This window comes from Rhinopithecus roxellana, chromosome 19 (genome assembly GCF_007565055.1).
Source record: "Rhinopithecus roxellana isolate Shanxi Qingling chromosome 19, ASM756505v1, whole genome shotgun sequence".
Lineage (NCBI taxonomy): Eukaryota > Metazoa > Chordata > Mammalia > Primates > Cercopithecidae > Rhinopithecus > Rhinopithecus roxellana.
This window is the reverse complement of record NC_044567.1, coordinates 1,260,340-1,273,609: the sequence shown is the minus strand read 5'-3', so window position 1 is coordinate 1,273,609 and position 13,270 is coordinate 1,260,340. Positions and strand designations below refer to the sequence as shown.

The 13,270-nt window shown below is 43.8% G+C and overlaps 1 protein-coding gene across 1 annotated transcript in view; it reads left to right on the top strand.

Moving 5' to 3' along the window:
• The window catches only part of DNAH9 (dynein axonemal heavy chain 9), a 378,462-nt gene that overhangs the window by 18,534 nt on the left and 346,658 nt on the right, over positions 1-13,270 (top strand). Inside the window, exons 6-7 of the mRNA XM_010376130.2 lie at positions 707-940; positions 12,779-12,946. Coding sequence (XP_010374432.2) covers positions 707-940; positions 12,779-12,946 — 402 coding nt within the window. The remainder of the gene's footprint in view (positions 1-706; positions 941-12,778; positions 12,947-13,270) is intronic.

The following is a 13,270-nucleotide window of genomic DNA, read 5'->3' as shown; positions in this document are numbered from 1 at the left end:
GAGGTTAACTGACTTGCCCAAAGACACCCAAACCAGGACCCCAACCCGGGCTGTTTGACTCCTCCTAGGCTAGTGCCTTTCCGTTACTCCATGTTTATCAGCCAGAACTCTTTTCGTTGAAAGTATAAGAAAACCCAAACCAAAAGTAAGAGCAAAAGAAGAATACATATTGGCTTATGTGCCTTGAAAGTCTAAGGTAAGCCTGGCTTCAGCCCTGACTTGCAATGTGGCCTTAGATGATGTCAGCCAGACACAGGGACCCACCCAGTAGTGGTGAAGGTGGCTGTCCCTTTAGCTCCAGCTTTTCAGTTTTCCAGGTGTAAGCCTCTTCAAGACAGAGAAAGAATTATGGTCCAAATAATTCTTGCACTTGAATTACTTTACTATTGAAAGCCAATAAGTCATAAAAGAACACCTGGGAAAGGGCACCTGCTCCAGCCCCAGCCAGCCCAACAAAGTCTTCTTGTGTTTCCTTGTCTCTGGCTACTTGCCCATTCCTAAGCCCATCACTGTAGCTTCAGTCACTAAGACTACTTGGCCAAAACCCAGGTCTCAGTCCACATGTGGAATGGAGAGCGAGGTCAGATGTTTCCTCTCTTATCCCCATGAAAAATATTACTTGGGCAATGATTCAGTTCAGAGTTGGTGTTGCAAAGTTACAGGATGTCTGCACCTGCTCATTGATACTAATCTGTTTGTATACCAGGCCTCTCATTATCTCAGCCCAGAAGACCTGCTGAGAAGTGAGATAGAAGAAAGTCAGAGAAAACTGCAAGTGGTCTCAGACACTTTGAGCTTCTTCAAGCAAGAATTTCAGGACAGAAGGGAGAATCTCCACACTTACTTCAAAGAGAACCAGGAAGTCAAGGAATGGGATTTCCAGTCTTCTTTGGTCTTTGTGCAATTGGATGGCTTCCTGGGACGACTGCACGTGGTGGAGGTGAGTGTGCTCCTCACCTCAGGCTTCCAGCCCCAGACAGAAAGAAGCAGTCCAGGGGTCCAAAAAGTAGAATAGGAAAATGCACAGCACAACCAGATAGCCAACCTTCCATCAGCTAGAATAATCCGTAATAAAGGTTCAAATGGCCAGCACAGTGGCTTACGCCTGTAATCCCACCAGCACTTTGGGAGGCTGAGACAGGTGGATTGCTTGAGCTCAGGAGTTTAAAACCAGCCAGGCCAACATGGCAAAACGCCTTCTCTACAAAAAATACACACACACACACACACACACACACACACACACACACACACACACACACAAAATAGCAAGGTGTGCTGGGGAGGCCGAGGCGGGCAGATCACGAGGTCAGGAGATCGAGACCATCCTGGCTAACACGGTGAAACCCTGTCTCTACTAAAAATACAAAAAATTAGCCGGGCATGGTGGCGGGTGCCTGTAGTCCCAGCTACTCGGGAGGCTGAGGCAGGAGAATGGCCTGAACCCCAGAGGCGGAGCTTGCAGTGAGCCCAGATCACACCACTGCACTCCAGCCTGGATGACAAAGTGAGACTCCGTCTCAAAAAAAATAGCCAAGTGTGGTGGTGTGCACCTGTAGTCCCAGCTACTCAGGAGCCTGAAGCAGAGAATTGCTTGAACTCGGAAGGCAGAGGTTTCAGTGAGCCAAGATTGCACCATTGCACTCCAGCCTGGGCGACAGAACGAGACTGTGTCTCAAAAAAAAAAAAAAAAGAGGAAGAAGAAGGAGAGGGAGAAGGAGAAGAAGTTGTTTTAATAAATAGTTGTTATTGGGATAGATCATCACATCACATAATAGTGGTTCTAGTAGAAGTTTAGGAAATCCTGATCATAGACTCATTTAGGAAGAAGGCCCAAGGAATCAATGAACTAATTCAGTTGGTTTGCAAATTGCCCATAGCTTTTGAACTTGATTTCAAATAAACTCTGCCTAGAAAGACTGACATTGAGCAAATCTTGGTTGGGCTGACCATTCCCACAAAGCTGGCTGCTTTGAACTTCTTCTCTTCTACTCCCCAATCTCCAAGGTGGCTCCCCAAAGTCTAAAATGAATGAGTCCCTGGGCAAAAGAAACATGACCTTTGCTCAAAGGTATGTCTTTCCCTCCAATTATTTAAAAATAAATGTGGGTTTTAGTTGAAGTACTAGGGTGAGAAGACATGATTCTTTTGCTTTGGATTGTTTCAATTCTCAAAACTTAATATGTTTAACAGGTCTCTCAGCATTTTACAGCTCTGTGTTTGCTGATTGGACTTGGAAGGGAGGGTAATGGGCCTAATAAAATGAACTACAGACTTAAACTAAAATGGATTTGCGAAATTCAGGATTGAGTTTAAGATTAAGACAAGAGGCCAGGCGTGGTGGTTCACCCCTGTAATCCCAGCACTTTGGGAGGCTGAGGCAGGGGGATCACTTGAGGTCAGGAGTTCGTGATCAGCCTGGCCAACATGATGAAACCCTGTCTCAACAGAAAATCCAAAAATTAGCCAGGCGTGGTGGCGTGTACCTGTAATCCCAGCTACTTGGGAGGCTGAGGCAGGAGAATTGTTTGAACTCGGGAGGCGGAGGTTGCAGTGAGCCGAGATCGTGCCATTGCACTCCAGCCTGGGTGACAGGGCGAGATTCTATCTCAAAAGAGAAAAAAAAAAGACAAGAGCCAGAGGGACAGAGAAAGATCGAGAATCATATGCCTAGCTCTCTTGAGCAGGTTTGGAGGGAAGAGAGGTACGCTGGGAAGATGCTGTGATGAACAGAGCAAACCATGGGAGGACAAGGACAGGAGAACATAAGATTGGATCTGTTATCAGTTCAAAAAGAATTGGTTCAGCATAACCATGTGCCAGGCACGGAGCTAGGAACTGAGATACAAAGATGACTGAAATGTGGCTTTCCTGTAAGAGGCTGGTGGACCTGCAGCCACCATAGGAGAAGGAAGACAGACTAAAAGAGGAGATCCAGGAGGAAAGACACAGAACCAGGAAAGTGGGATATATTGAATGCCATCATAAAAGTGAGATTGGGCTGGGTGCAGTGGCTCATGCCTGTAATCCCAGCACTTTGGGAGGCCGAGGCAGGTGGATCACAAGGTCAGGAGTTCGAGACCAGCCTGACCAACATGGTGAAACTCCGTCTCTACTAAAAATACCAAAAAAAAAAAAAAAAAAAAAAAAAATTAGCCCGGCATGGTGATGCACACCTGTAGTCTCAGCTACTCAGGAGGCTGAGGCAGGAGAAGTGCTTGAACCCGGGAGGCAGAGGTTGCAGTGAGCCAAGATTGCACCACTGCACTCCAGCCTGGGAACAGAGCAAGACTCCAGTCTCAAAAAAAAAAAAAAAAAAAGTGAGATTGATGTGTTACCAGGAGCAAGAAAGAGGGGTCTCAAAGCCCAGCAGGACTTTGACAAAAAGTGGGGAACACAAGAGGAAATCAGTTGTGAAACTGGAGTGGGAATTTGCCAGGGAAAACGAATATGGGAAGGGCATAAAGATAGAGAAAATGTATGAGAGAGAAAGCCAGAAGCTAGATCTTACGAAAGGTGCACCTTAAACCCTTCATCAGGATCACAGAGACTATAAATAATAGATTATCTAGCTTTATCCTAAATGCCTCTTTTTCCCTCAGCCGTTTCCATCACGGTTGATGTACAGCCCTTCACTCCTCTTGCACTCTGTATTCCTCTCACATCCACCACCAATTCCTTTGCTGCTGTTTAGTGAGAGGTGAGGGACACTCCAGCCCCAACCCATGCCTGGCCTGGGCTGACCATGAAGAACGAATTTCCATCACTGCCTTGTAGCAGCCACGTTTGCAGGTGCTCCAGCCCTGCAGATGGCCCTGGGAATGGTAGCAGAGCATGGCTCTGAAGTGACTACCTGGACAGGGCCCCCAGGCCCTGTGCACACATGCTAACGATTTGACTTTGCATATAGACAGGTATTCTAACACCAGGGCACCTAATCTGCAGGGTATATTCAGTAAATATAAGCAGTGATGGCCACCAGGCTCCCGAGAGTCACTACCCTCACAGTAAGTCCTTTCTCAGGCTGCTGCTGTTTTCTGAATCAAGGGCACAGGTGCATAAAAAGCAGTTGCCCTCATTTAATTAGAGGATGACATGAATGTCACCAAGCTCCCTGCCTTACTGCTGCTGCTTCTCTTGCATGTCGTTCTGTCCTTGGCTCTGGTTAGCTTGGCTCCTGTGCCCAGCTGCTCCTTTTCTTTTCTTTTTCTTTTTTTTTTTTTTTTTTTTTTTGAGATGGAGCTTTGCTCTTGTTGCCCAGTCTGGAACGCAATGGCGTGATCTCGGCTCACCACAACCTCCACCTCCCGGGTTCAAGCGATTCTCCTGCCTCAGCCTCCTGAGTAGCTGGGATTACAGGCATGCACCTCCATGGCTGGCTAATTTTTGTATTTTTAGTAGAGACGGAGTTTCTCCGTGTTGGTCAGGCTGGTCTTGAACTCCCGACCTCAGGTGATCCACCTGCCTCAGCCTCCCAAAGTGCTGGGATCAAAGGCATGAGCCACCGCGCCTGGTCAGCATTGTTTTTTTTTTTCTTTATGGTTCAGGCAGATACTTTCTTTAGTTTTTTCTTTCTTTTTTTTTTTTTTTATTATTATACTTTAAGTTCTAGGGTACATGTGCATAACGTGCAGGTTTGTTACATATGCATACTTGTGCCATGTTGGTGTGCTGCACCCATCAACTCGTCAACACCCATCAACTCGTCAGCACCCATCAACTCGTCATTTACATCAGGTAAAACTCCCAATGCAATCCCTCCCCGCTCCCCCCGCCATGATAGGCCCCGGTGTGTGATGTTCCCCTTCCCAAGTCCAAGTGATCTCATTGTTCAGTTCCCACCTATGAGTGAGAACATGCGGTGTTTGGTTTTCTGTTCTTGTGATAGTTTGCTGAGAATGATGATTTCCAGCTGCATCCATGTCCCTACAAAGGACACAAACTCATCCTTTTTATGGCTGCATAGTATTCCATGGTGTATATGTGCCACATTTTCTTAATCCAGTCTGTCACTGATGGACATTTGGGTTGATTCCAAGTCTTTGCTATTGTGAATAGTGCCAGCAGTGAACATACGTGTGCATGTGTCTTTATAGCAGCATGATTTATAATCCTTTGGGTATATACCCAGTAATGGGATGGCTGGGTCATATGGTACATCTAGTTCTAGATCCTTGAGGAATTGCCATACTGTTTTCCATAATGGTTGAACTAGTTTACAATCCCACCAACAGTGTGAAAGTGTTCCTGTTTCTCCACATCCTCTCCAGCACCTGTTGTTTCCTGACTTTTTAATGATTGCCATTCTAACTGGTATGAGATGGTATCTCATTGTGGTTTTGATGTGCATTTCTCTGATGGCCAGTGATGATGAGCATTTTTTCATGTGTCTGTTGGCTGTATGCATGTCTTCTTTTGAGAAATGTCTGTTCATATCTTTTCTTGACTGTGTTTCCCTCTCCTTCCCTTTCTCTAATTCTTCCTCCTCCTTTTACTTGGTCCCCCTTTCACTTCGTTCTCTTTCTCTATTTTCTCACTTCCCTGATCTCTTTTTTTGCCGTGAATTTCCATGTTTTTTCATCTTCCTATGGCTACTCCTTGCCCCCTTTCCTCATATTCCTCCCCTCTTTTATTTTTAATCTCCCAAATGCCTGCTTAGATGCATCACCCTTGCCCTTTGCCATCTTCCTCCTCCCTGAGCTCTTGCCTCCCGAGTCTGTGCAGTGGAACACAGAACTATCACCTGTCCTCTGGCATATTTCATGTAGCCCTTTAGTTAACATTCTGTATATCTCTGTGATCGATGCCTGTTTGAAATGAGATTAATCTGCTCCTCTCCAGTAAGGATTATCATGAACTTAGCCTTATTCATCTTCTGTTCTAATACAATCTATGGCCACTGAGATGATGGTAGCTGCAATTAATAAATACATGAAACACCAATGTGTTTATCTCTCTACATGCTCTAGTCAAGGGTTGGAGTGTGAAGAGCTGGTTTTTAATCCCCACAATTCTCCCAGATTTCATTTCTCTGATGTGAGTTGCTTTTTTATTCTGTCACTCTTTTTGCACAAGAGAATTTTGTTGTGCAGATCCACTCTTCCTCTCTGGGTGCCTGCTAAATGCCAGAGGTGGGGGTGGCTTGAAAGCAGGAGTATACATTGCCCAGTATTTTTTGGTGTCTGCAGTAAGCAAAGTAATTGCATTTTCAGGATACCACCATTCTCCTCTGCCTTCTTATCACAACCGTGATGCAGCTAATCTCTTGTGTATCTCTTGTGGAGGGAAGAACGAGGAATAAAAAACTAAAAAATTAACATGTTTCAAGAACCTATCCCATGCCAGAGCCTGTATCCTTGCAAATCATCTTAAGAACTGGGGGCCTGGTGCGGTGGCTCACACCTGTAATCCCAGCCCTTTGGGAGGCCGAGGGTGGGGGGGATCACCTGAGGTCAGGAGTTTGAGACAAGCCTGGTCAACATGGTGAAACGCCATCTCTACTAAAAATGCAAAAATAGCCGTGCATGATGGCATACCCCTGTAATCCCAGACACCCAGGAGGCTGAGGCAGGAGAATCGCTGGAACCTGGGAGGCAGAGGATGTAGTGAACCGAGATCGTGCCACTGCACTCCAGCCTGAGTGACAGAGCAAGACTCCGTCTCAAAAAAAAAAAAAAAAAAGAAAAGAAAAAAAAAGGAAATGGCTATCAGAATCTTTTCATTAACAAACGAGCATAACTAAGTCTGATACATAAATGAACTCACCCATAGTTACACAGGTTGAAGAGGTATAGCTGAGACTTATACCCAGGGGGACAGCTAAGTGCAAATACTGTCTTTGCACCAAACTTTGATATCGTACAGGGAGTTGTAAAGGTCTGTTTCCCTCCTTCCATCCTTTTCTCTCTTCCTTCCTTCTTTCTTTCCTCCCACTGTCCTGGTTTGAGGATCTCAAACTGGTTTTGTGGTTTTCTGCCCTTATACACTCTGTTCTACTTTTGTACACTCAATTTTTACCATACGATTTCTAGGTCTTTCTATCAAAGTAAGTTACTCAGGTAAAATTGTAATTCCCATTTCATGAAAGGATCTTATCTGACTTTACGACTTATTAAGAAAATTCCAGAAGTCTATGAAATCTTTGCAATTTGAATGAACCATCAAAATTCAAAGAGAAAAAGAGTTGTTGGGTTGCCTCTTGATTCCTTCTTTCATCCTGCCTTCCTGCTTGATGCATCAGTGCACACACACACACTCGCTGAGTTCATTTTTGTGTCATAGAGTTGTAGATTCTGCAGATCTCCTGTTTGAGTTTCTGCCTGCAGCCTCTTCCCTCCAAACAATGCAGCTTGGAGAGAATTCTCATTTCCTTTATTATAAAACTGCTGTAAAACTGTGATTCATTTGGAGACAAAATGATTTCCTGCTGAGGCTTTATGCGAAGTGATTAGCAGGTAGATAGGTAATAAGCTGACCTAATATCCACGCCGCGTTTCCTTTTGCTCTTTCTACCATCTCCAGCCACTCTGCAGCCTCCTTTCATTCTGAGCCTAATTGGGTGACTTCCCTTTTAGCCCGGCTTGAATATGTGGTCACATAGGAGACCATTAGCCACATAAGGTCGGTGGCAGTCGAAAGGTAAAGAAAACAGTCTTTTTCCAAATGACCTTTTGAGATTTTCATCTATGAACGTCTGCTTTGTGCTCTCCCTTAATGAATTCCCAAGGTTCTTCTTTTAAGATGGGCAACGCGGCCTCTCCTTTGAGCGGGGGGTTGCTGTCGGCAGGTCTTGCCATTACCCCTGATTTTGATTCTTCATCTCAGGGGCCAGAGCACATATTGAATCCTCCCCACATCCCCCCACCTGCCACCACCATTAAGTGCTGCACGGTTTTTCATAAGAATAGAACCTGATCAGTCCAGTAAGCAGCCTGGGACCCCAGGGCTCCTTGTTCTGTCTTGAAAGAAACACCCAAATGTCCCCTATATACACCATTACACATATAATATCCATTAACCCGGTCTAGTGACATCAGAGTGATCACGGTTAATTATAGTGGTTGCCTTTTATTGAAGTCCTACAGGGAACTCTCCATGAACTTGGTAACTCTACAGCAACTTAAGTGTTACTGTTCCCATCTACAGGTTAGGAAAGTGAAGCTTAGAGAAGTTAGGTGTCTTGCTTTAAGCCACATAGCTAGTAAATGATGGAACCAGGGTTGTGTAAACTCTGGGTTTGTTTTTTTTTTGCCCTAGATCCTAGGCTCTTTCCACAATGCCATATGTTGTGTCTCTGAAGTGGATATTTCAGCCTGTATATAACATGATGAATTTCGTGTTTAGTACTGTGATGAATAAAAATAGACATTTAAAAAATATTTTTTAAATTTATTTTTATTATACTTCAAGTTCTAGGGTACATGTGCCTAACGTGCAGGTTTGTTACATATGTATACTTGTGCCATGTTGGTGTGCTGCACCCATCAACTCGTCAGCACCCATCAATTCATCATTTATATCATGTATAACTCCCCAATGCAATCCCTCCCCCCTCCCCCCTCCCCATGATAGGCCCCAGTGTGTGATGTTCCCCTTCCCGAGTCCAAGTGATCTCATTGTTCAGTTCCCACCTATGAGTGAGAACATGCGGTGTTTGGTTTTCTCTTCTTGTGATAGTTTGCTAAGAATGATGGTTTCCAGCTGCATCCATGTCCCTACAAAGGACGCAAACTCATCCTTTTTGATGGCTGCATAGTATTCCATGGTGTATATGTGCCACATTTTCTTAATCCAGTCTGTCACAAATGGACATTTGGGTTGATTCCAAGTCTTTGCTATTGTGAATAGTGCCGCAATAAACATACGTGTGCATGTGTCTCTGTAGTAGAATAATTTATAATCCTTTGGGTATATACCCAGTAGTGGGATGGCTGGGTCATATGGTACATCTAGTTCTAGATCCTTGAGGAATTGCCATACTGTTTTCCATAATGGTTGAACTAGTTTACAATCCCACCAACAGTGTAAAAGTGTTCCTATTTCTCCACATCCTCTCCAACACCTGTTGTTTCCTGATTTTTTAATGATTGCCATTCTAACTGGTGTGAGATGGTATCTCATTGTGGTTTTGATGTGCATTTCTCTGATGGCCAGTGATGATGAGCATTTTTTCATGTGTCTGTTGGCTGTATGGATGTCTTCTTTTGAGAAATGTCTGTTCATATCCTTTGCCCACTTTTTGATGGGGTTGTTTGTTTTTTTCTTGTATATTTGTTTGAGTTCTTTGTAGATTCTGGATATTAGCCCTTTGTCAGATGAGTAGATTGCAACAATTTTCTCCCATTCTGTAGGTTGCCTGTTCACTCTGATGGTAGTTTCTTTTGCTGTGCAGAAGCTCTTTAGTTTAATTAGAACCCATTTGTCAATTTTGGCTTTTGCTGCCGTTGCTTTTGGTGTTTTCGACATGAAGTCCTTGCCCATGCCTATGTCCTGAATGGTACTACCTAGATTTTCTTCTAGGGTTTTTATGGTATTAGGTCTAACATTTAAGTCTCTAATCCATCTTGAATTAATCTTCGTATAAGGAGTAAGGAAAGGATCCAGTTTCAGCTTTCTACTTATGGCTAGCCAATTTTCCCAGCACCATTTATTAAATAGGGAATCCTTTCCCCATTTCTTGTTTCTCTCAGGTTTGTCAAAGATCAGATGGCTGTAGATGTGTGGTATTATTTCTGAGGACTCTGTTCTGTTCCACTGGTCTATATCTCTGTTTTGATACCAGTACCATGCTGTTTTGGTTACTGTAGCCTTGTAGTATAGTTTGAAGTCAGGTAGCGTGACGCCTCCAGCTTTGTCCTTTTGACTTAGGATTGTCTTGGCAATGCGGAAAAAATATTATTTAAACCTCTTATTGATTTAAATTGCTTTTTATCTGTTTTGTGAGAACTTTTAAATAAGCAATGAAAAGAGCTTACATTTACATAATTTAAGAATCGAAATATTTTGATTCTTAAAGATTTAAGGCTAATCAAAGATATAACCATGGTCAATGCCATAAATCTGGTGTCTATAATTGTAAGACAGTTTCCCAGCTTCTTCAGAAACCTTTTCTATAATGCCTCCAACATCGAACTTACTAAAACTCGTTCAGTGATGGAGAGCTCACTCCCTCTCTTCATAGCCCATTCTACAGCATTAGATGATTGTGTTTTATTAAATGAAACCACAGGAAATGGCCATTTTTTAGGTTGAAATGATCCCATATCAGCAATGTAATAAGTTTAACCTGTATGGTGAGGTCACATCTGCTGCTTTGTCCCGTTCACTCATTTGCCTTCATTCTGCCCTCAATGGAGCACCAGGGAGGGTTCCCCCTTGCACTTGACCATGGTCCTGTGGACACTGAAATGTCCGTCTTTATAATTCTCTTCTCTTGTCTATTTTTTTTTTTCACCAACTGCTCTTCAGAGGTTAGGGCTCCTAGCTCCTCTATCACCTTGTTGCTTTTTTTTTTTTTTTTTTTTTTTTGGAAGTATTATAGCCCAGTCAAAGAACAAAGAGCATATATTACTTCACTCAACAAATATGTGTTCAGGGTCAGAGACTCTTCCAGGCACTGGAAATGCCGAGGTACCTTTGGGGCATTTACAACTTACTGGACAGAAAATAAGCAAATAGTATAATATAATGCCAAATAATATAATTCCAGAGTGTGATAAGTGCTCTGAATAAGCAGAAGAAGGGGATAGAGAGTTTGGGAAAAAGCTAGATGGGTGGATCTCTTTCCATGGAAGGGTGAGGAAAGCCTAAGACCTTGAGTTGAGCACCAGATAAAAGTGTTGTCCACCATGTGTGTGTTAAGTTACATAAAACAATGTAAGTATCCCTCTTTTTAAGTGACCGGACTTTCTCCAAAAGTAGGATGGTTAAATAAATATTTTACTAATACCTAGGAAAACTGAAGATGAAACACCTTCCTGTCACCTCCCTAGACTATGCTTTAAGTATTCTTGAGAAATAAAATAGTCTAACAAAATTGTCGTCTGGGTTTCTGATATAATCAAACATATCAAAATGCATCTCCCTTTTAAAATGGTTAGGAAGTATTTCCTAGAAATTGAAATTGACATCCACAGAATTATAAAGAATAAGTACCAAGGCTGCATTTCACAGCACAAGTATGACTCTCCCTATAAAACCAATTACAACTAAGCACTTTCCGAGAGACTTGAATTACTACTGAAGTCAATTTCATTTCCATAAAGTTCATTTCGGTTTTCTTCCCAGTATATCAAGTTGAACCTATTTTTAAAGAAAGACTGCCACTTTTCCCACCATTAGTGGCAAAAGGCCCTCCCTGGTTTTGGCATCTGTCTTCCCTGCCTTGGCTGGTTCTTCCCTCTTCTCTCCCCTCCCACTTCAGCTGCTTGCCACCAGCCATACCCAAACACAGCTGAACAAAAACAGGCTTGTTAGATGGCTGCCCAAATCTGCATGGGTACCCTCCTGGCCAAAGGGGGGAAGTCAGCCATTGTCCCCACTTCCCAGCACCTCTGTCACTGCTGCTGGAGTTGGCGTCCCAGCAGGAGAAAGGAGACAGGCAGCCTGTGCTAGCCTGATGGGTTACCCACAGCAGCGGCCATGGGCAGTGAGATTTCCTGCGGTGGTACCAGGACCTGCTGGATTTTACAGCATCGGTGTCGTGGTGCACCCCTTAAACCTCCAGAGTAGACGATCCCTCCCACAGTCCACACCAAATGTTGGCCAAAATGACACAAAGGGAACTTTTGCCGTCCTCTTTCCTGCCTAAGGGGCATGCACACGGATTGGAAGTCCTGACAAGAACCGTATCTTATTTTGGAGGTTTTGTGATTTTTAGGTACTCACAAGAGATAAATTCAATCTGCCCTGCTAGACGTCTTTAGGAGGAAGCTCCCATTCTATCGGAGGTGCAGTAGCTTCCGTGGACTCAGGAGGGGCTCCTCCCCAAGGCTTCTGGGTTGTGCTGTCCACCTGTCATTGGACCTCAAGCACACCTGGGACACTACCACATCAATAACAGTGGTGATACTGTGTGTGCAGACCTGGCCTAAATCCCAGGCTTGAGTTAACTGACTTAGCGCTCAGCATCATGCTACAAGGTGTTGTTATTATTCTGCAGCAGATGAAGAAGCGCAGCACAGAGCTGGTAAATAACTACTTGCCGCCACCCGGCTGGCAGCAGGGCATAACATCCCATGCACACTCAGCAAGGGCACCCTGCAGGAGATGTCTTTGCTTGGCAGAGAAGTTGCAAAGAAGGCCGGTGTCACCCTCTGGGCATGTCTTCAGGACTATTTTGCGACTCTGCTTTCCTGTCAACATCCCCTAGGATTGCTGTCATTCTAGAACTGGATAACATGATCCATTTGAAATGAGCTATTTTAGAGAAATCAGCGATAAAGCTACCAATTATATAAATAGTTTTATTATTATTACATTTTATTATTTGTTAAAGACCACAAAGACATAGAGAGGTGGAAGCATACATTTCACTTATTTATGTATGTATATATTTATTTTGGTTCACGTAAATTTTATTTGACTGTACTTTCTCTTTGCTTTGTTATCGAGTTTAAACAAGAGTTATTTTTACCAATCCAATCTAATAATAAGGTTACCAAACTAATCAGGCTCCACAATTTCCTAAGCAACCACCGCCCCCAGGTTTCCAACTTTTCTCATCCACTGTTAATGATGATGATGATGATTTTAACTCTTTTGTGAATTGTCCCCATAGGGTCTTCTGAAGACAGCCCTGGATTTCCACAAACTGGGAAAGGTGGAGTTCAGCGGCATCAGAGGGAATGCCCTGAGTCAGCAGGTCCAGCAAATGCATGAGGAATTTCATGAGATGTACAGGCTTTTCTCAGGGTCTTCCTCCAACTGCCTGTACCTCCAAAGCATGGTAGGGTTGGGAAGGGCTGAATCGCCAGCTCTGCCTCTGTCCCAGATGCCTCTCACCTATAGGGTGTAGGCATTTACTTGTATTTTCCCTGTGTATTTCCTTTGGCTGTGTGGTCCCAGTGGGTTTGCTAATTACCCTTTGTGTTAGGAGAAATTATTATTCCTTGTGCCAAGAGAAAGATTCTAATTATTCTTTGTGTTGGGAGAAAGATCAAAGAGGCCTCTTCCAACTGTTAACTGCTCCAGACTAATGACACCAGGGTTTCAGAGATGCTGAGGTGGGTATGACCTGACAGTGGAGGTTGTGGCCACCCTGTGGCTTCAA